The sequence below is a fragment of the Cardiocondyla obscurior genome, linkage group LG26, assembly GCF_019399895.1.
Source record: "Cardiocondyla obscurior isolate alpha-2009 linkage group LG26, Cobs3.1, whole genome shotgun sequence".
NCBI lineage: Eukaryota > Metazoa > Arthropoda > Insecta > Hymenoptera > Formicidae > Cardiocondyla > Cardiocondyla obscurior.
The window spans coordinates 1,554,800-1,574,756 of NC_091889.1; the positions used below are offsets into that span (position 1 = coordinate 1,554,800).

At 40.0% G+C, this 19,957-nt stretch overlaps 4 protein-coding genes and 1 non-coding gene across 5 annotated transcripts in view; 3 read left to right on the forward strand and 2 right to left on the reverse strand.

Moving 5' to 3' along the window:
• LOC139112070 (uncharacterized) overlaps positions 1–7,467 on the reverse strand; it is a 28,539-nt gene extending 21,072 nt beyond the window's left edge. Inside the window, exons 1-2 of the mRNA XM_070672856.1 lie at positions 5,968–7,467; positions 1,483–1,664 (exon numbers count right to left, since the gene is read on the reverse strand). Of these exons, the coding sequence (XP_070528957.1) occupies positions 1,483–1,664; positions 5,968–7,429 (1,644 nt within the window). The 5' untranslated portion in view covers positions 7,430–7,467. The remainder of the gene's footprint in view (positions 1–1,482; positions 1,665–5,967) is intronic.
• Positions 3,140–3,258, forward strand: LOC139112119 (5S ribosomal RNA). The gene has a single exon (XR_011547324.1). It is a non-coding gene; the product is annotated as a 5S ribosomal RNA (ribosomal RNA).
• Positions 7,468–8,853: 1,386 nt separating the features above from the next.
• On the reverse strand, positions 8,854–9,936 carry LOC139112071 (uncharacterized protein PF3D7_1120000-like). Its single transcript, XM_070672857.1, has 3 exons — positions 9,367–9,936; positions 9,132–9,285; positions 8,854–9,002 (listed from the first exon to the last, which is right to left on the reverse strand). The coding sequence occupies exons 1-3, from the start codon at positions 9,934–9,936 to the stop codon at positions 8,854–8,856; spliced, it is 873 nt and encodes a 290-aa protein (XP_070528958.1).
• Positions 9,937–13,257: 3,321 nt separating this feature from the next.
• LOC139112072 (uncharacterized) lies at positions 13,258–16,947 on the forward strand. The gene has a single exon (XM_070672858.1). The coding sequence runs from the start codon at positions 13,258–13,260 to the stop codon at positions 16,945–16,947; it is 3,690 nt and encodes a 1,229-aa protein (XP_070528959.1).
• Positions 16,948–17,136: 189 nt separating this feature from the next.
• LOC139112073 (uncharacterized) lies at positions 17,137–18,528 on the forward strand. Its single transcript, XM_070672859.1, has one exon. It carries the CDS (start codon positions 17,137–17,139, stop codon positions 18,526–18,528), a length of 1,392 nt encoding a protein of 463 aa, XP_070528960.1.
• Positions 18,529–19,957: the final 1,429 nt, after the last annotated feature.

Consider the following 19,957-nt stretch of genomic DNA (forward strand, 5'->3'; position numbering starts at 1 on the left):
CTTTGGAAGAAAGAAGACATCTGCACAAAAAGCATTTTTAATGACCCTATGGTATCTCAGTAACACAGAAACATTTCGGCAATGCTCTGATAGATTCAATGTAATTAAAAGCTCTTGTCATCGTATCATCACGAAAATCGTAGAATATTTAGTTAGTAAAAACAAACAAAATATTGTATGGCCCAAAGGTCAACGATTGCATACAGTTAATTCTGAGTTTTTTAAATTGCGTGGAATTGATGGAGTAGTTGAAGCGATAGATGGGAGCCACATAAAAATCAAAAGAACAGTTTCTAAATATTATTACGAATATTATAACAGAAAAGGGGATTACAGTATTCTTATACAAAGAGTTTGCGATCATGAAAAGAATATTATCAGCCTTTTTTTGCGGTGAACCACGCTCTATTCACGATAGTCGTCTTTTGAAAAAATCGTCTTTGTACAAAAAGGGTATGTCTGGATTCTTAGGTCAAAACTTCTTATTGGGAGATTCGGCATATCCTTGTTTAAATTGGTTGATCTCTCCATTTAAAGACGATGGCAATTTAACCGCAAATCGAAAACTGTTTAATTTTCGCCATTCTGCTACTAGAATTATCATCGAAAATACTTTTGGTTTATCAAAAGGAAGATTTAGGAGGTTAAAATTTTTCAAAAATAACGATATAAAATTTATATGTAAACGTGTAATGGCTGCTGCTATACTTCATAACATATGTTTAAACAGCCATGACGAATTCGATGTCAATGATAATAATGAAAATAATAATAGTGAGAATCATGATGAGGACGTAACAGATGTAGAAGTCAGTTGTATAAATGAAAACCATTCAAAAAAAGATGAAAATTTTACAAAAATGTTTAATTAAATGTACTTGTAACATCGTATTTCTTACATTATAACTAATAAGCTAAAAAAAGTATTTGATTAAGAAATGAAAGTAACATGTTTCTTAAACAAACAAAAAACTTAAGCTCTTTTAAATATTTGACAAAACTAAAATTTAAAAACAAAAAAAATTAATATTCTAAGTAGATATAATTTAATTTTTAATACTGATTTTGGCAACATTAGGAACTACAATCTGTAGATACACAAAAAAATCTAATTATATTATATTTTATATCATTGGTTGCACATCACATTACTTAAAGCAAATAAATTACATTCAAATAAAATTACACTTTGCATATTAAGTTAATAAGTTCTTTATGAGATCTATCGTGTTAAAAAGAAAAAAAATTTACAATACTGATTAAACTGAATTAATAAACTATTTTTGCATTTTTTTTTCTTTTAAAATATCATGTAGATTCTTTAACACCTGTATTTATTTTTTTCTCATTTTTTATTTTTATTTATATAAATCTAATTTTTCTTTCTTATATTTTAAATTTTCTTTATAAAGGTCAATCTAATGTTTTCTGTTGTTGTCCTTTTCTGTTATTTTTATTTTATTTTCAAAACATCTCTTTCACTTTAACTAGTTCCATTGATGGATTTTTTCTTTTCGGTGTATTCGAAGATTTAGAACTGGAACAAGGACTTTCCAAGTAGTTATCAGACTTTAGTTGTGCCGTTTCAGAATTGGTTTCAACATTTGGCGATTGAACTGTTTGGACATTATCACCATTTTGCGATTGCACATTATCAATAACGTCTATAGAATGTAAATTAGCATTCGATGGCGAATCGCCCAATAACTCGTCAATAATCTGTCGTAAAAAGTAAATTTTACGGGACCTCTTCCTCTTCTAGTTTTTTACATCCTTTGTATTTTTGTAGGTTCAAACTAAATTTAATTTTTTTTTTTTTTCTTTGCACACTGTTTCGGAAAACTAAAAATTAAACAGAACAGTTTGAGACAATTAGGTTCAACATAATATCATGTTGTATATACATACATAAAACACTTATAAGCCAAGGTTTGAGATTACAGAATAGTAAAATAAAGTTTAATATCATTTCAAATATTATAATTACTTATCTCCAAGTTCGTGACTAACGAGTTCTTCACTAATAATTGTTCGAAAGCACATGATGCATATCATCATATCGATTTTCTATGGCTTCTATTAAAGCAAGAGTTTGATTAAATGACCAAATAGTTCTGGTTCTTCTCTCTTTCTGTTTTCCGGTTGTTGGCTTTCTACATCTTGGACTGAATTTACATCAATATTTACTGTTGTTTCTCAAAACTCGTGTCTTATATCAATTACTTGAATAGGTCTAATTTTAATCGTATTGTTGTTTTCCCCTTGATTTTTAAAATATGGTTGGTTATTTTTGTTAAAATTTATTAAATTGTTTGGAACCCACATTCTACAGTTTTCTTCCAAAATATAGAAATTTATGAAATATTGCACACAAATAATTTATTTGTTCAACAAATACTTACCAGTGTCCTCCAAATAAAAATCACTATTTTTATTGGTTATCCACCTAGATTACACTCGTGATAAAAGATACGACATAACTGAAGCAATATTTATGTAAGATCATATTTGCTATTAAAAATTATTTATTAGAAGTTTATTCTTACTTACTTTTTTTATTCTAAAGTTAACCTTTATATATTTGCTTGCACCCATACCATACATAACTGCGCGTAACCAATCAGAGAGTCGTCTTTATGAAACGAGTTAACATACTCATCAAAGCACACGGTCTCCGGCTTGTGCAGATCCTAAAGAAAAACTCAGTTTAATCTCAGTTAGTTTCAGTTGTAAGACTGAAATAGATCGCACATTTAACTGAGTTATGACGTCATAAGTGAGAATGATCTGAGCATTAGTATAGAAAAAAAGCAACTATCGCCATTTGCTTAATATACTACAGGATTTGTTTTTTTTTTCTGATTAACTTAGTCTTTACCCGTGAAACTGAAGAAAAGATTTGCCGGAATTGTAATAGACGCCATATTTAATGTTTTATATATCTATTACTCGGCAAATTTTCAATTTTGATAATTTATAATATGTCCTTAAAATATTAATGAATAAAACGCGATAGTTTTCTCAAAAGAATATGTTTTTAAATCGTTGATTTTAGAAAATGTCAAGATAGGTTGTTCTGTTAATACATGTATATACTACGTGCTTGTATTATATACTTGTTACTAAAATTAAATTTTCAGACAACGTCCATTCCACGCTGAAAACGCCAGTTCTCGTCCGATCACTGAAGCTAAGCAGCGTTGGGCACGGTCAGTACTTGGATGGGTGACCGCTTGGGAACACCGTGTGATGTTGTCTACATTTTTTTGCCTTTTTACAATAAAATAGAAACAAGTTGTTAAAGTGATTAAAGAATTATTAAACAAATGTTTTTTTATCGTAATAAGGCAAATAGCTTAGACATTACACCGTGTTCCCAATCGGTCACTTGTTTAAGTATTCACAGTGACCAAGGCTGATTAGTTTTAGAAATCGAACGAAAACTTTTTTTTTTTTTTTTTTTTTTTTTTAATATACTCTTAATTATAACGTTTGAAGATACACTTTTATACATGTAGTAACAACTGGATAAATAAATGAGTTTTAACAATAAATCTTCAGCCTTACTTAGTTCTAACTTACTCAAAAGTTAAACTTATTCTTATGTATTGTTCTTTTTCATTTACATTTGCTATTAATTGTATTTAATTCATAAAACTAGAACTGGCGTTTTAGCGTCGAACGGACGTTGTTTGAAAAATTAGTTTTAGTAAACTATGTTACATCATAAGTTGCTTTCCTCTTAGTTTGAAGTGATCTGAGTCGCTCAGTTATGTGAGTATTTTATACTCAAGTAATGACGTCACTTTTTATTGATCAAAAGAAACGCGTAATCTGAGTAAATTTAACATTGAATGTTACAGATGTTCATTGGGAGTAATCGAAAATGACAAATTTAATTACTGCTTGTAATGTTATTATAAAGGTACGAAAATATGTAACACAAATCAAGAGGCACGGTAGTGCCTCGCGCCAAGTATAGGCACAGCGCACTACCGTGCCTCTTATACGCGAGACGCCGTATTGAGAAAATTCGTAATGTTTGGATCTCAATAACGGCTGAACCGATCGCTTTCTACACAGGTTCATCGTGTAGATTAGGGTCGAATAATGTTAAAAAACTGCTTTTATTTTTTCACTGCGTTATCTACAAACGAAGATATCGCGATTTAAAGTTTGATTGCAAGAGTAAAATAATAATATAATTAATTAAGAAACGTCGTCATCATTGTCTTCCAAAATTTGTCCTTTTCGTTTTCGCGCCGTTAGACGGTGCAGATAGATTTATCGACTTTATTATTATCGACTCTGGTGATAGTTATAATGGCATATATATTAACCTAAAATATTATGTCATTTCAAAAAGCGAGGTGTGTGGCGTGTTATTATTATTTTCGCACCGCTAGATGATGCTTGATTTATCGACTGTGTAGATATCGATTTTTGCAAAAAAAACTTGTTTAAACAATTAAAATTACTTGTTTTCGGTTAAATTTTTACAACTACAAAATGAGTGAAATTCCCCCAAAATTACCTTTTCTTAAAAAAAGGTATACAATAGCGCCAAGTATAAGCGCGCGAAATTAAAATAACTACAAAGTGAATAAAATCTTTCCCAAAACTAGACCCCCGAAAAAGAATATAAAATGTTTACTGTAATATTGAGTACTCTCTATTAAAGTTATGAGATCAAATAATTTCGCCAAGAACCTAAAGAATCTAGAAATTTTTAAACAGTAAAAACCATGAAAAACCGCACGAAAATAGACCTAGGTTTGTCCCGATGATATAACGTGGTAATGTAAAGAAGGAAAAAAAACAAAAAAATCTTGGCGCTGCAATACCAAATCTTTAAAATCTCAAATCATAATTTTATTTTCTTTGCGTTGTGCTGCGCATTATATTTAGTTTTGCAATGCCAAGATTTTTTTGTTTTTTAAAAATACTTTTTAATATACATTTAGTGTGGTTACAAAAATCTGATGCGTAGCACATCGTAAAAAGCAAAATTATGATTTGAGATTTTAAAAAATTGGATTTCGCAGCTCCAAGTTTTTTTTTTCTTTACTCTATCTGATTAGTTTTATAAATAGTATTTATTATTAAAGTACACATTTTATGTTCTATTTTGGGGGAGTTTTTTTTGGGGGAAATATTTATTTTGTTTAAATATATATAAGGTGTTTATTTCTCCTCAGAGGTACACCGGGACTTTCACTTCCCCAATTTTCTGTTTACAATTTCATAAAATATATTTTCAAACTTCATTCTTATCTCTAGACTATTTCTACTTTTATAATCTTCTTTCTTCTCACAGCCGTTTCCTGAAAGTAAAAACTTATATCTACGCCTTTTTCCTATTCTATTGCCTACGCGTCGAGAGAGAGAGATCACACTTCCATTCATACTTTACATTGTTTTGCCTTAATTTTACCTTAAATTCTATCTTTGGACCCCCGCTTCCGACGCTTTTTCTTTCATACTTTCAGTCACTCCTATTTTTTTCCCTTGTTCTTTCCAAATTTTCCAACCAATCTATCCCCCTTCCTTCCCCTCCCAGAATTTCCTCCACCATTTCCTCCCAACTAATCTCGTTTCCCCAATCTATACACTCCTCCCATATATGTTCCCACGTTTCTTCCTTCTCCAAACATATTCTACATTTTCTTTTCTCCTCTTCCTCCCAATATTTATTTCCTCTCATTTCCTCCCCTAATCTAAATTTTGCCATTCTTTGCCATTTTTCTTCTTTCCATCCCAATTTCAAATATCCTGGTATTCCTTCCTCTTTCACTTTTTTATAATACTTATTAAATCTTGACTCTCTTATTTTTTTCCATCTTTCCTCTCTTTGCCATTCTTTATCCTTTTTCACCAAATATTCCCCCTTATTTCCCTCTTTCTCTTAAATCTTCCACCTCTTTTCCCGACCACCCAAAATTTTCAAAATTCCTCTTTCTTTTTCCCATTTTCCCTTGCTTCTTCCCTCCCTTGCTCTTTCCTTCATTTCTTCCCAGCACCATTTTGCTAAAACACCTCCTTTCCCTTCTTCTAACCTTTTTTCATATTTCCATGCTCTCATCCCTGCTCTACCTTTCAATTTATCCCTCTGTAGTTCTTCTCTCACCATATATCCTGGTACATATCTTCTTACTCCCAGTACCCATCTCAGGTATTTTTCCTGTAATATCTCCACCTCTTCTCTTTCCTTCCATCCCCATATTTCCACGCCGTAATTAATAACCGACCATACCAGTTTATCAAATAGCCATATTCTTTTACTCCAATCTTTTCCGAATTTTCTTTTACCTATACTCCACACCTGCCCCATTATTCTTGCCGCTCTTCTTACTCTGTCCTTTACATGCTCTTTCTGCTCTCCATTTCTCATAATTGTATATCCCAAATACTTGAAACTTTTTACTTCCTCTATTTCTTCCCCTTTCCATACCCATTTAGTTTTTTTCCATCTTCCTCCCCCCTTTCTACACCTCATTATCTTTGTTTTCTTTACATTCACTTCCAATCCCTTTTCCTTTACATATTCTTCCATACTTTTAATCATTCCTTTCATGCCTGCCTCATTTTCTGCCAGTAGCGCAATGTCATCCGCATACGCCAGCGAGTAAACTCTCCTGTCTTTTATTCTTATACCCCCCCATCCTCCTTTTTCTAATTCTTCATCTATGTCTGCCAACAAGAGCGTGAACAAGCTAGGACTAAGCGGACAACCCTGTCTTACTCCTTTTGTTGTCCAGAAACTTTTCCCCTCTTTATCCTTCACCTTTACTTTATTCACCGTTTCCTCTAATATTTCTTCACACCTTCTTATCAATCCCTCCCTTACCCCTCTTTTCTTCATTGTTTCCACCAATTTTCTCCTGTCTACAGAGTCAAAAGCCGCTTTCATATCTATAAACACAATTACCATTTTACCTTCCTTTTCTTCTATCTTCTTATTTAGCAAATAATTTAACACATATATTTGATCCACTGTCCCCATGTCTCTTCTAAAACCGGCTTGACTCTGCGGTAAAATTTCTTTTTCTTCTATTTCCTTTCTTAGTCTTTCTGCTAACATAGATGCATACACTTTGTATGCAGTCTGTGTCAGCGTTATCCCTCTATACTCTTCTACTTTTTCCCCTTTTCCTTTTTTAAGCACCGGAACTATCACACCTTCTCTCCATTCCTCCGGCATCCCCTCCCCCCTCCATACCCTTTTGCACGTTTCCCATAATTTCTCTTTTACTTCCCCCCCTCCCCATTTCCATATTTCATTTTCTAACCCATCACTTCCTGCAGCTTTTCCTTTTTTCAACTTTCTTATTACATTTTCAAATTCCTCTCTATTTATATCTTCCTCATTGTCTTCTATTCTCTTTCCTCCTAATTCTTCTCTTACTCTCCATTCCACTCCTCCTAACATTTCCTTAAAATATCCGTCCCACTCTTCAATCTTTATTTTTCCTCCACTTCCTTTTTTTTCTTCCTTTGTTTACTACTTTCCATACTTCTCCCTCTGTTCTAATCTTTTCTATTTCTTTCTCCCATCTCACCTTTTCTTGCAATTTTTCTCCTCACATAGTTTTTATACTCTCTTTTCTTCTTTTGTAATTCTCCTCACTCCTTCCCCCTTCCTCCAATTTAACATTTCTTCTTTTACTTCACCTTTTTCTTTTTGCAATCTTCATTCCACCATCTTTCTTTTGGTTTTTCCCCTCCTCTTTTTCATTTCCTTTTTAACTACTTTCTTTGTTTTCTCCAGTTCCTTACTAAAACTTCTCCAATTTTCCTCCGTATTGTTTTCTTTCTCTCTTTTTTCTTTATATTTTTCCCTGAACATTTTCCTCTCCTTCTCACCCCAAGCCAGTCTCGTGCTCTTTTTTATACCATATTTGCATCTTCTCCTCTTTTCTCCCTCCCTTTTGATCGTCACTATTAACGGTAAGTGGTCTGAGTCCACTTCTTCCCCCACCTTCATTTCTACTATTTCTCCTTTTGATTCCACATTACTGATCACATAATCTATTACTGTTTTTCCTCTTCCCCCTACATATGTCCATTCACCCTCTTCATCTCCTCTTGTACAACCATTAACTATTCCCCATCCTGCTTCTTCCAGAACTTTACAGAATTTTTTTCCTTTTCCTGTAATTTTTTTATCTTTTGTTCTCCTTTTTCTCTCTTCCTTGTCTTCTTCTTCTTTTTCTTCATCCCATAGCCCGCCCTCTTCTCCCGTCCTCACATTAAAGTCTCCTCCTATCAGATATCTCGTTCCTTCCTCTTTTTCATCCATCCAGTTTCTCATGTTCTCTGTTATGTCTTCTAAATCCTCATTTACGTATACCCCTGCTATTTTCCACCATACCTTTCCACTTTTTATCTTTATTCCTATCATTCCTTTTCTATCTTTAAATTCCAATTCTTCTTCTCCTTCCAATTCCTCCCTCCATCCCATCACCATTCCCCCCATTGCCCTCCCCTTCTTATTTTTCTTTTCTGCCCCCTTATTTATCCATTTATAGCCCTTTGGCAATTTACTTCTTATCCCCTTCCATTTTTTTTCTTCCAACCAAGTTTCACACATATATATCACCTCCCATTTTTCCATGTTCTTCCAAAAATCTTCATCCTTGTTTTCTATTCCTGCCACATTCCAAAACACTATTCTCACGTTTCTGTCTTTTACCTCCGCCTTTTCCTTTCCTTTCTCCTTTTTCTCCCTTTCTTTTTCTTTTTGTCTTTTATCTTTCCTTTTTCTATTTTTTTCTTCATCCTTTTCTTTTTCTCCTTCCTCCTCTTTTCTCTCCACTCTTCCCAGCTCATTTCGTTCTCTTCTTCCGCCTCTTTTTAAAAACTTGCATTTAATCTGTCTGCTATCACCTTCTTTCTTTTATTCCCTTCTTTTTCAAATTCTTTCGCACCATCCCATTTTCTCAATTCTTCCTTCAAGTCATCCCATATCCACATTTCTTTATTTACCCATATCTTTTTGTACCCTATTTTTACCTGTTTTCCTTCTCTTTTCAATTTATCCGCTTCTCTCTTTATAAGCCATTCCACTTTCCTTTCGTATTCTGTCAGATCGTCTCCTATCCATTCCGTCCTGTCCTTTAATTTTCCCTTACATCTTAATATTTCCAATTTTTCTTTGAAACTTTCCATCTTTACCCACACCATACCATAACCTCCTTTATTTACTCCTCCTATCTTATTTACATCCTCTATCTTTGCTTTCACTCCTGTTGCTTCTATTATTTCTCCCACTTGTTCTTTCAGCGCCTTTTTTTCCTCACTTTTTATCTTTATACCTCTTATTATTAAATTGTTTTTCCTCCATTCTTTCTTTTCTCTTTCTTTTGCCATTTCCAGCATTCTCGTTCTTTCTTCTAGACTCAAAACCTTTCCCTGTATTTCTTCTGGTATTTCCAGTTTACCTCCCTCATATTTTTTTTCCTTTATTCTTTTTTCCATCTCGTCCATTCTTTTCTCTAAGTCTATCTTCTCTTTTTTCCATATTATCTTCAATTCTTCTATTTCCTTTCTTATTTGTACCTTTATTTCCCTTACTTCCTCCATCTGCGCTTGAATCCTTGCAAATCCACTTCTCATTTCCTTTATTACCTCTTCAAAACCTTCCTTGCTTATTCCCCCTTCACCTCCCTCTCCTGTTGCTTTCACCGGTGATCTGTACACTTTCACACTTTTCCTAAATCCTTCCAAGCCCTCTATTTCGCTTTTTTCTTCCTGCCTTTCCTTCCTTTTCTCTCCTTGCTTCCACGCTTCCAGAATTGGCATACTGTTAGCCCTTTCTCTTTTTAACATCTCTACCTTTGCAGGCCTTCCCATTTTCTTTTTTGTTTTCTCTTCTCCTTTTTCCTCTTTTCTTTCCTCATTTCCACTCTCCACATTTCCTTTTTCCTGTTCGCTCATTTTTCAATTTTCCTTATCTCTTTTCCCTTTGTCTTTTATACCTCTACCTCTCTCCTTTACCCCCTTGCCTTCCTCTTTTCCTTTGTCTTACCCTCGGTTTTTTCCCGTCACCGCCAACCTAACCTCAAAATGAACTCCTCTTTTTACCTTCCCCGATTTTTCCTTTTATTCTTACCTTTGCTCTTTCCCTTCACTTGCCCTCCTTAAAAACCCTTCCCTTTTTCCCTCAGACCAACCCTTTACCTCTGAAAAACTATTTTACTCCCCCGAAACCTTTTTCTACAAGCACTCGCTCAGACACACAACCGTTCGCGCTGCTGTCGGAAACGAAAGTCCTATTTTGTTTAAATATAATTTCTATTTTCTTCAGGTTCTTGGCGCATTTATTTGATCTCATTAATTTTATGAAGAGTATTTGTTATTAAAGTACACATTTTATGGTCTATTTTTGGGGAGTATAATTTTAAAGGAGTTTTTTTTTGGGGGGCCTTGGTTTTGCTTAAAAACTTTTTTGAGGACGCTTTTCTCGCTTGACTATACTTGGCGCTTTTTTTGAACCTTTTTTTTAAATAGCATTGACTCTGCCCCAGCTTTTTCGTCGCTTAGCGATTGTCTGATCCCCCCTTCCACTCATCCGTGTCTCCTATTTTTACTAGACCCGCCGAAAGAGAGATCAGCCAATCGATAAGCTCGGTCAGAGTCAATGCTATTAGGTGTGGATCGCTTCTAAAGAGCGCGCTCTTATTTGCTCGGTTATAAAAATTCGTATAAATGTTAAAATCGCGAATTCGACAAATTGGTGCTAAACTTTTCTAAATATATTCTTAATGTCTACCTACACCCGAAAGATTTTCCGCATTTCGCGTGACACCCTGTATAAAATATATTTCATTGTTTTAATTTAATATAATATGTTGAATTTGTCCAATTGAACGGTCGTAGATATTAGTGCATACAATATTAATTTCATAGCGTGTGCCATTAACTATAGTCCAGGATACTGAATTTAAATTTAAATTATTACATATTTTAGAATGCAAAACATTTTTTATATCAAAATATTCTGAAATTTCAGTAAGTTTCATTATTTTGTCATGCTGCAAACGATTAAAAACCCTTTCTTGGCAAACGAATCGATAACAAAGTTTTAATTGATGTTTGAGAGCAAGTGTATAAGGAGCATGTGTCCGTGAAATTATAACTTTAGCATAATTTTTCAATTGATGATGCTTTGCCTCAAAACGAATAGATGACATTAGTGGCCCAGTATTTTTCATAATTTTCGCTTAATATAATAAATTGTGATGTTTAAGTTTAAATGCAATGTAGAATAATTTTTAGTGCAAAGATAAATATTGAGATACAGAACAATTAAATAAATCAATACATTTTGGGGTAAGAAAACGTGAACATGCAATGTTTACTATTTTTTTTAGAAGCAGAAGCAATTTCCAGTTTAAGTTGTTTTCTGGTATAAAGTCACTAATCATTAACGAAAAATTATTGATTAAATAATACATTTCAGTAGCTGATAACATAACTTTCTCGCTTTTAATTGTTTCTGAATTAAATGGTAATGGTATATTATAGTGAAATAAACTAATACAATTTATTAATCTTTCACTAATAATTTCTATAGTAAAAAAATGCTCGACAAAAATAAAGTTATTTAAAATTTTGGAAAAATTATATCTACATACGCCTTCTAACAAATCATGTATTAGATCAACAGACAAGTTTTTAATGATATGAAAATTAGGAATCTTATTAAAAATGCATTATTCTCTTATTCCAAAAGTAGAATTTATAACACAAATCAAATAATCATTTTCTGTTCTAATATATTTTTGTTTTTCAACAACGCAAGTATGCGCATCTTTTTTAGTGATTGTACAAACTCGACAATAATATTCAGTATTAAATCCTTTTGAAAAACCGAGAATTGTATTCAAACCTAAATTATCTCCAACGACATACATTAAACGAAATAATATTTTCTGCTTTTTATTATTAACATTTATAGTTATTCCATTAAGATTTAGATCAATTATTTCATCAATTGTGTGTGACAATATTTTATTACCAAATTTCTTATGATCCTGGTAGTTATAAAGTTGCATAAGTAGAATGTTGTTTAGATTGCTACTTTATTGAAGTGGTAAACTTAATAAACTTAAATAAACTGCTTTTAATTTATGGATCGATTTGCGTGACTTTAAGGGATTATTGATCTCAAAGTCATCAAAAAATAATGTTATTAGTAAAACAAATTCATTTTTTTTTGATTTTATAGATTTCCACATATCTCCATGGTAAACTGAAGTTAGTAATGTACTATTATTTTGGCATTCATTAATATGGTAAATATAAAATATGTTCTATAGTTCCACAGAGTTAGGCAGGATTCAGAAGATACATGGGGAGGTTGAATCAAATTTATGTTTTAAACCATCTGATAATGTTCGGATAATTAAAAATGATTCGACGAATATCGTTGTAATATAAAATAAAATATAATGTTAAAAATGTATCGCTAGCCGACTGTCGAGCCAGATAAACATTACTGTAAAAATAAAGACGAGCGCGCGTCATCGGAACAAAACAAGCGCAGTAAACACTACGGTGTTTATCCTTATACATAAGTTGGCCCGTTTAGAGTACGCTCTAAACGGGCCAACTTATGTATAAGGATAAAATCGCTGAGAACAAACTTTTTTAAATTTGATATTAAAACGGAGTAGAGCAATTCGAAGGTCTAACGCGTCGACATATAAAGGCCGAAAAAACGAGACCGCGCTAGTTCGCCAAGTTATTTGAATCATTGCGTTACGTATCTACCGACTACTGTACGCGGGCCGATCGTTGGTCAGCTAAGGGCCACGAGTTCGCTAGAGCGTTGAGCCTTCTGCTCAACTTTAATAAACCAGCCAACTTGAGAGAAAAAAAAGGGAAGCTATTCTTTTCCACCGGACCACACTTCCTGAACTTTCCTGAGAGCGACTGAGTCGTCGGTGACGACGGAACATTGGTCCTTCGAGCCGGATCCAGCCCAGAAAAGGAGCGACCCGTGGACGGCTGCAGACCGGGCGGCGGACGCTGCGGCAGGGAGATCGGAGGTTGCGGACGCGAGGGCGGCGATCCAGCGGAGTCTGGAGGCGCGTGACGAGACGGAGGGACGCCACTGAGGGAAGGACGACTTTCTGGACAGGAGGGCCAAGGCGGATAAACGGTGAGCTGTATAGGTTCCGCACCGAACAATCATACTTTGTACATTCGTAGCTCAGTGGCTGCATTCGTTAATTGATTAGAAACGTGAACAGAATGTCGAATCCCGACGGGGACACAAGCGTGGCCGGCCCGAGCGTGGGCAGCGTGAGCGCGGCTAGCATGCGAGCGGCCGTGTTAGCGAAAAACCTAGCGACGTATAGAAAGCGACGCGGAACAATCACTGCGGCGTGCACGCGTATCGAGAAGTACGTTGACTCTTTGCGAGCGGTGGACATAAACGCGCGAACTCAATTAGAAGAGAGACGAACGCGTCTCGATATATATTGGAAAGAGTTTAACGAATTGCAGGCGGCTATAGAAGATATCGATGAGACGGAGGTTCCCGAGCGCGAGCAATTCGAGAACGCGTTTTACGTGCTGACCGCCAAGATAGCGAACACGATTCGGTCGGCCGCGGAGCCGGGGTCAGCGCGTTCGTCGCCGTCGGAATTAACGATGAGCGTAAACGGTGCGTACGGCATCGGAGCGGTGGCGGGTCTCCGTTTACCGAAATTAAATTTGCCAACATTCTCTGGACGGTACGAGGAATGGTTTCCATTCCACGACACGTTCCGGACCTTAATTCACGAGAACGCAACTCTGCCGAAAATCCAGTGGTTTCAATACTTACAATCCGCGTTAACGGGCGAGGCGAAAACGGTGATCGAATCATTGGAGGTATCGGAGCGCAATTATGACGTCGCGTGGGACATGCTTCGCGAACGGTATGATAACAAGCGTGTAATCGTATACACGCATATTCGAAGCATGATCGAGCTGCCGAACATGCAAAGGGAAAACGCGGCAGAACTCCAACGGATGTGCGACGGAGTAAATCGGCATTTCCGGGCACTTGTCGCGATGCAGAGAAGCGCCGATCAATGGGACGACCTATTGATCTATATGTTAAGTTCGAAATTAGACAGCGTAACGAGTCGAGAGTGGCACGCGTCATTGTCGGGAGCCGAATTGCCGACTATGAAACAATTCACGGATTTTCTGATGCAGCGCGTTCGCGTGCTGGAGTCGGTCTCTCGAAGGAACGCGTCGACCGGCGGGCGTGGCGATGTGCGCCCTAGAACGGGCCAGGATGTAAGACGGAGGGCGTTGCACGTTACCGCGAACGGGATCTCGTGCGAGTACTGCCGGGGCGCGCATTCGATTTATGCTTGTCCGACGCTCGTCGCAATGCCGGTAAGCCAACGGATAGCAGAGATACGCCGTAGAAAATTATGTCTCAATTGCCTGCGATCGTCTAGCCATCGCACAGCGCAGTGCCCATCAGGCAATTGCAGAATGTGCCATCGAAAACACCATTCGATGCTGCACCTGAACCGAGAACAAACGGGAAATTCGGGCGCGAACGAGGCGACGGCGTCTGGCATCGGCAATCGGGCGTCGGATTCGAGCGAGGCCACGGTGTTGACGACTCGCGAAGCGGTCGGCGGGGCGAGCTCCGAGGTCTTTCTCTCAACCGCGTTGATATACATAATCGACGGAAATCAAGTAAGAAGACCGGCACGCGCGCTGCTTGATTCCGGGTCGCAGGCAAACTTTATGACGACCAAACTGGCGGACGCGTTGAAATTAAAATCACGCCCGGTAGACATTACAATATCGGATGTCGGGCAATTAACCACTCGCTCGACTCGCGCGGCATGGATAGAAATACAATCTCGCACCGAGGCATTCGCGGAGAGGATGGAATGCGTGATAACCGAACGGATCACGGATAAAATACCGGCAGTCACGGTGGCGCGGGGGAAGATCGAGGTGCCGGCAGGGGTGAGACTCGCGGATCCACAGTTCTATCGGGCCGCAGATGTGGACATATTAATTGGCGCGGAATTATTTTACCGCTTAATCTGCGTCGGGCAGATCGGAGCCACGCAGCGTCATCCGACGTTGCAAAAAACTCGCCTCGGATGGGTGTTGTCCGGCAGAATCGCCGGCGCGCCGGGCGTCGTCGCGAGAGCCGGTGCGCTCCACGCGTCGATCACGAGTCGAGAGCTCGACGAGCGCGTGAAGCGGTTTTGGGAGATGGAAGAGCCCGCGAGCTCTTCATGCGTTACGGCGGACGAGCAAATGTGCGAAAGGTTTTTTAACGAAACCGTAGAGACGAACGCGATGGGAAGGTACATCGTGCGACTGCCCGTAAAAACGGAGATGACGGGATCTCTAGGAGAGTCGCGAGAAATCGCGTTAAAAAGATTCGCGACGCTGGAAAAACGGTTAGCCCGTGAGGCGCGCTTCCGAGATTTATACACCGAGTTCATGCGGGACTACGCGCGGCTGGGTCACATGAGAGCAGTGCCGGCGCGAGATCTCGACAGACCAGGGGCAATATACCTGCCACACCACGGCATTCTAAAGGGCGACGAAACGAATGCGAAATTGCGCGTGGTGTTCGACGCGTCGTGCAGGACGAGCACCGGAGTCGCTCTGAACGACGCATTAATGAAAGGGCCGACAATCCAGCAGGATTTGGTCTCAATCTTGCTGCGATTTAGGTTATTTACGCATGTCTTCGCCGCAGACATCGTAAAAATGTACCGGCAAATCCTTGTCCATGACGACGATATTCATAGACAAAGGATCGTGTGGCGGGAAGATCCGGGATCACACGTAACAACTTTCGAGTTGCGGACCGTCACGTACGGAACGAAATCGGCGCCGTTTCTCGCCACCGCGTGTCTAAGACACTTGGCGCAGAAACACGCCGATAAATATCCGGTCGGATCAGAGCGCATTCTGAGTAGTTTCTACGTCGACGACGTGCTCACCGGAGCCGACACCGTGGCGGAGGCTAAGCAGGCGCGAGACGAGATCATAAGTATTTTAAAATTGGGACAATTCCAGTTGGACAAGTGGGTGTCCAACTGCGAGGCATTAATTCCGGGGCGCGTCGAGCGAGGAGATCGAGCCGTAACGTTCGATAGGGAACAAACAACGAAAGTGCTCGGAGTATGGTGGGACCCGGTCGCCGACAAGTTCCGTTTCGCCGGGGGCGGCGGATTTAATCGCGAGTCAATCACGAAGCGCGTCGTTCTCGCGGAGATCGCTGGATTAATCGACCCCATGGGTTTTTTAGGACCGATGACTGTAGTAGCCAAAATGCTGCTACAAGAAATGTGGCAATTAAAATTAGAATGGGATAAATCTTTGCCGCAGGAGATTCACCAGCGCTGGATGGAGTTCAAAGAACAATTGACGTGTTTGGCGGAGATCCGTATACCGCGGGGTGTCAAGGAGGCGGGCACGCGCGAGATAGAACTGCACGGGTTTTGCGACGCGAGCGAGAGGGCATACGGAGCGTGCGTGTACGTGCGGACAGGCGGGCAATCCGGACGGCCCAGGGTGGCCCTGTTAGCCTCGAAATCGCGAGTCGCGCCAGTCAAAGCAGTGTCGCTGCCGCGCCTGGAGTTAAGTGCGGCAAAACTTCTGGCCGAGTTAACTCAAAAAATATGTATCGCGCTTGAGAGGCAAAATTGTAAAAAATTTCTGTGGACGGACTCAATGGTCGCGCTGCACTGGATCGCGTCGTCGTCGAGAAGGTGGAACGCGTTCGTAGCGAACAGGGTCGGCGAAATACAACGACTTACGGAGATCGCGAGTTGGCGGCACGTGCCGTCCGCTGAAAATCCCGCCGACATACTATCTCGCGGCAGGGAATTAAAAAATCTGGCGCGCGAATCTCTTTGGTGGACAGGGCCGGAATTTCTGCGTTTACCGGCTGAGCGTTGACCGACCGCGAGAGCGACCGATGCGGCGGACATCAAAATGCCAGAGCGGAAAAGGATTGTGACGGCCACAGCGAACATTAAGACCTGCATCGTGCGCACGTTAATAGAGCGGATTTCGAGCATAGCGAAAATATCGCGTATCATCGCGTATTGCATGCGACTCAAGCGGAATAGGCGCGACTGCGGGGGCATGACGATTCGCCCCGACGAAATAAAAGCGGCGTTGACAATAATGGTACGCTGCGTGCAGCGCGGAGAATTCGCAGACGAATATGCGTCGTTAGCCGAGGGACGAGCGCTGCCAAGGTCCAGCCACATTTTATCGTTAACGCCGTTCATCGACGAGGTCGGCGTGATACGAGTAGGAGGCCGATTACGCAACTCGGAAATACCATACGAGGCACGGCATCCGATGCTGTTGCCCAGAAATAGCGAATTAACGAAACGAATAATCAGAAAACACCATATCGACGCGTTACACTCCGGGGTGCAAGGGACATTGGCGGCGGTCCGACAGCGGTTCTGGCCAATCGCGGCGACCTCGGCTGTGCGTGGAGTCATCCGCGACTGCATAAAATACTTCAAATACAAGCCGATAGCATCAAAGACGAGAATGGCAGATATGCCCGGGAGTCGCGTTACAATTGCGCGGCCCTTCACGCACACCGGGGTCGACTACGCGGGGCCGATAATGATAAAGGAGGGAAAGCGGCGAAACGCGCGGTTGACAAAAGCGTATATCGCGATTTTTGTGTGCCTCACGGTAAAAGCGATGCATATCGAGCTGGTGACCGACCTGACGACGGAGGCATTTTTGGGTGCGTTCAAGCGTTTCATTGCTCGTCGAGGTAAACCGAACTGTATATACTCGGACAACGGAACGACGTTCGTGGGAGCGAAAAGAGAGCTAAAGGAGTTGCGTGAATTTATAAACCACGATCAGACGCGAGCTCTGACGCGCGAATTCCTGTGCAAGCGCGAAATCGAGTGGAAGTTTATCCCGCCTCACGCGCCTCATTTCGGAGGATTGTGGGAGGCGGCGGTGAAATCAGTTAAGAAACACATGTACAAAATCGTAGGACACGCGAGCTTAACGTACGAGGAACTATGTACCCTTTTTTACGAAATCGAGGCCAATTTGAATTCAAGGCCGCTAGCACCACTGAGCACGGATCCTAACGATCTGAGTTGTATAACCCCGGGGCATTTTCTTGTCGGTGCGGCGCTGTGCAGCTTTCCTGTTGCAGATTTGCAGGACATAGCGGAGACCCGGCTATCGCGGTGGCAACGAGTGGAACGGATCAGGCAACATTTCTGGACGCGATGGAGCCAGGAATACCTGCACATTCTGACACAGCGCTCCAAATGGCGAGAGCAAAAGGGACCGGCCATACAGGAGGGACAGCTGGTGCTCGTACAGCAGCCGGGATTGGAACCGATGATGTGGACGCTGGGACGCGTGATCCAGACTCATCCAAGGCCTGAAGGTATTGTCCGAGCCGCGACATTAAAAACGAGGGGAGGAACTGTCACGCGACCGACAGTAAAACTCGCGGTGCTTCCTTTCGAAGGAAACACATAGACATATACGCGCAAGACGAACAGAATGTAAAAATTGACGAATTGCGATCGACGATAAAGAGCTTTTTTATTTAATAAAGGCGTGACCAGAACCCGCTCGCAAAAAATAAAATTTGAAGGGAGTCCCTTCAAGGGGGGCGGGATGTTCGGATAATTAAAAATGACTCGACGAATATCGTTGTAATATAAAATAAAATATAATGTTAAAAATGTATCGCTAGCCGACTGTCGAGCCAGATAAACATTACTGTAAAAAAAAAGACGAGCGCGCGTCATCGGAACAAAACAAGCGCGGTAAACACCGTACTCTAAACGGGCCAACTTATGTATAAGGGTAAAACCGCTGAGAACGAACTTTTTTAAATTTGATATTAAAACGGAGTAGGGCAATTCGAAGGTCTAACGCGTCGACATATAAAGGCCGAAAAAACGAGACCGCGCTAGTTCGCCAAGTTATTTGAATCATTGCGATACGTATCTACCGACTACTGTACGCGGGCCGATCGTTGGTCAGCTAAGGGCCACGAGTTCGCTAGAGCGTTGAGCCTTCTGCTCAACTTTAATAAACCAGCCGACTTGAGAGAAAAAAAAGGGAAGCTGTTCTTTTCCACCGGACCACACTTCCTGAACTTTCCTGAGAGCGACTGAGTCGTCGGTGACGACGGAACAGATAAATAGAAGAATAGAGGGAAAGAAGGGGAAGCTAGTAATAGCTTCCATTGATATGAAGGCAGCCTTCGATTCTGTGGACAGAGGAAAATTGGTGGAAGCAATGAGAAATAGGGGGATAAGGGAGGGGTTAGTAAAAAGGTGCAAAGAGATACTGGAGGAGACGAGTAGCAAAGTTAGAGTAAAGAAAGAGGAAGGGAAAAAATTTTGGACGGTGAGAGGGGTGAGGCAGAGATGTCCGCTGAGCCCGAGCTTGTACACGATCCTGCTAGCAGACTTGGACGAGGAATTGGAAAAGGGTGGATGGGGTGGAACTAAGATAAAGGGCAGGAGGGTGTACTCGCTGGCGTACGCGGATGACATCGCACTGGTTGCAGAAACGGAAGCAGGAATGAAAGGAATGCTGAAGACACTAGAGGAATATGTGGAAAAAAAGGGACTAGAGGTAAATGTGGACAAGACAAAGGTGATGAGATGCCAAAAAGGGGGAGGGAGATGGAAAAGGGTAAAGTGGGTATGGAAGGGTAAAGAAATAGAGGAGGTTAAAAGATTTAATTATTTGGGATATGTGATGACAAGGAATGGAGATCAGAAAGAGCACGTGAAGGAAAGAGTAAAGAGAGCAGCAAGGGTGATGGGATAAATATGGAATATTGGCAAAAAAAAATTTGAAAAAGATTAGGGCAGAAGATTATGACTGTTTGATAGGCTTGTATGGACAGTAATGAGCTATGGGGTGGAGATATGGGGGTGGAAGGAAA

What these genes read in the sequence shown, in the direction of transcription:
- LOC139112072 (XM_070672858.1), top strand. Translation starts at nt 13,258, where the DNA reads ATGTCGAATCCCGACGGGGACACAAGCGTGGCCGGCCCGAGCGTGGGC.
- LOC139112073 (XM_070672859.1), top strand. Translation starts at nt 17,137, where the DNA reads ATGACGATTCGCCCCGACGAAATAAAAGCGGCGTTGACAATAATGGTA.
- LOC139112071 (XM_070672857.1), bottom strand. Translation starts at nt 9,936, where the DNA reads ATGAGCGAACAGGAAAAAGGAAATGTGGAGAGTGGAAATGAGGAAAGA. An exon ending in GAACGAGAATGCTGGAAATG is followed by an intron (nt 9,286 to 9,366) that starts GCAAAAGAAAGA and finishes GAGGAAAAAAAG; the next exon opens with GCGCTGAAAGAACAAGTGGG. An exon ending in AAAATTGGAAATATTAAGAT is followed by an intron (nt 9,003 to 9,131) that starts GTAAGGGAAAAT and finishes AGGTAAAAATAG; the next exon opens with GGTACAAAAAGATATGGGTA.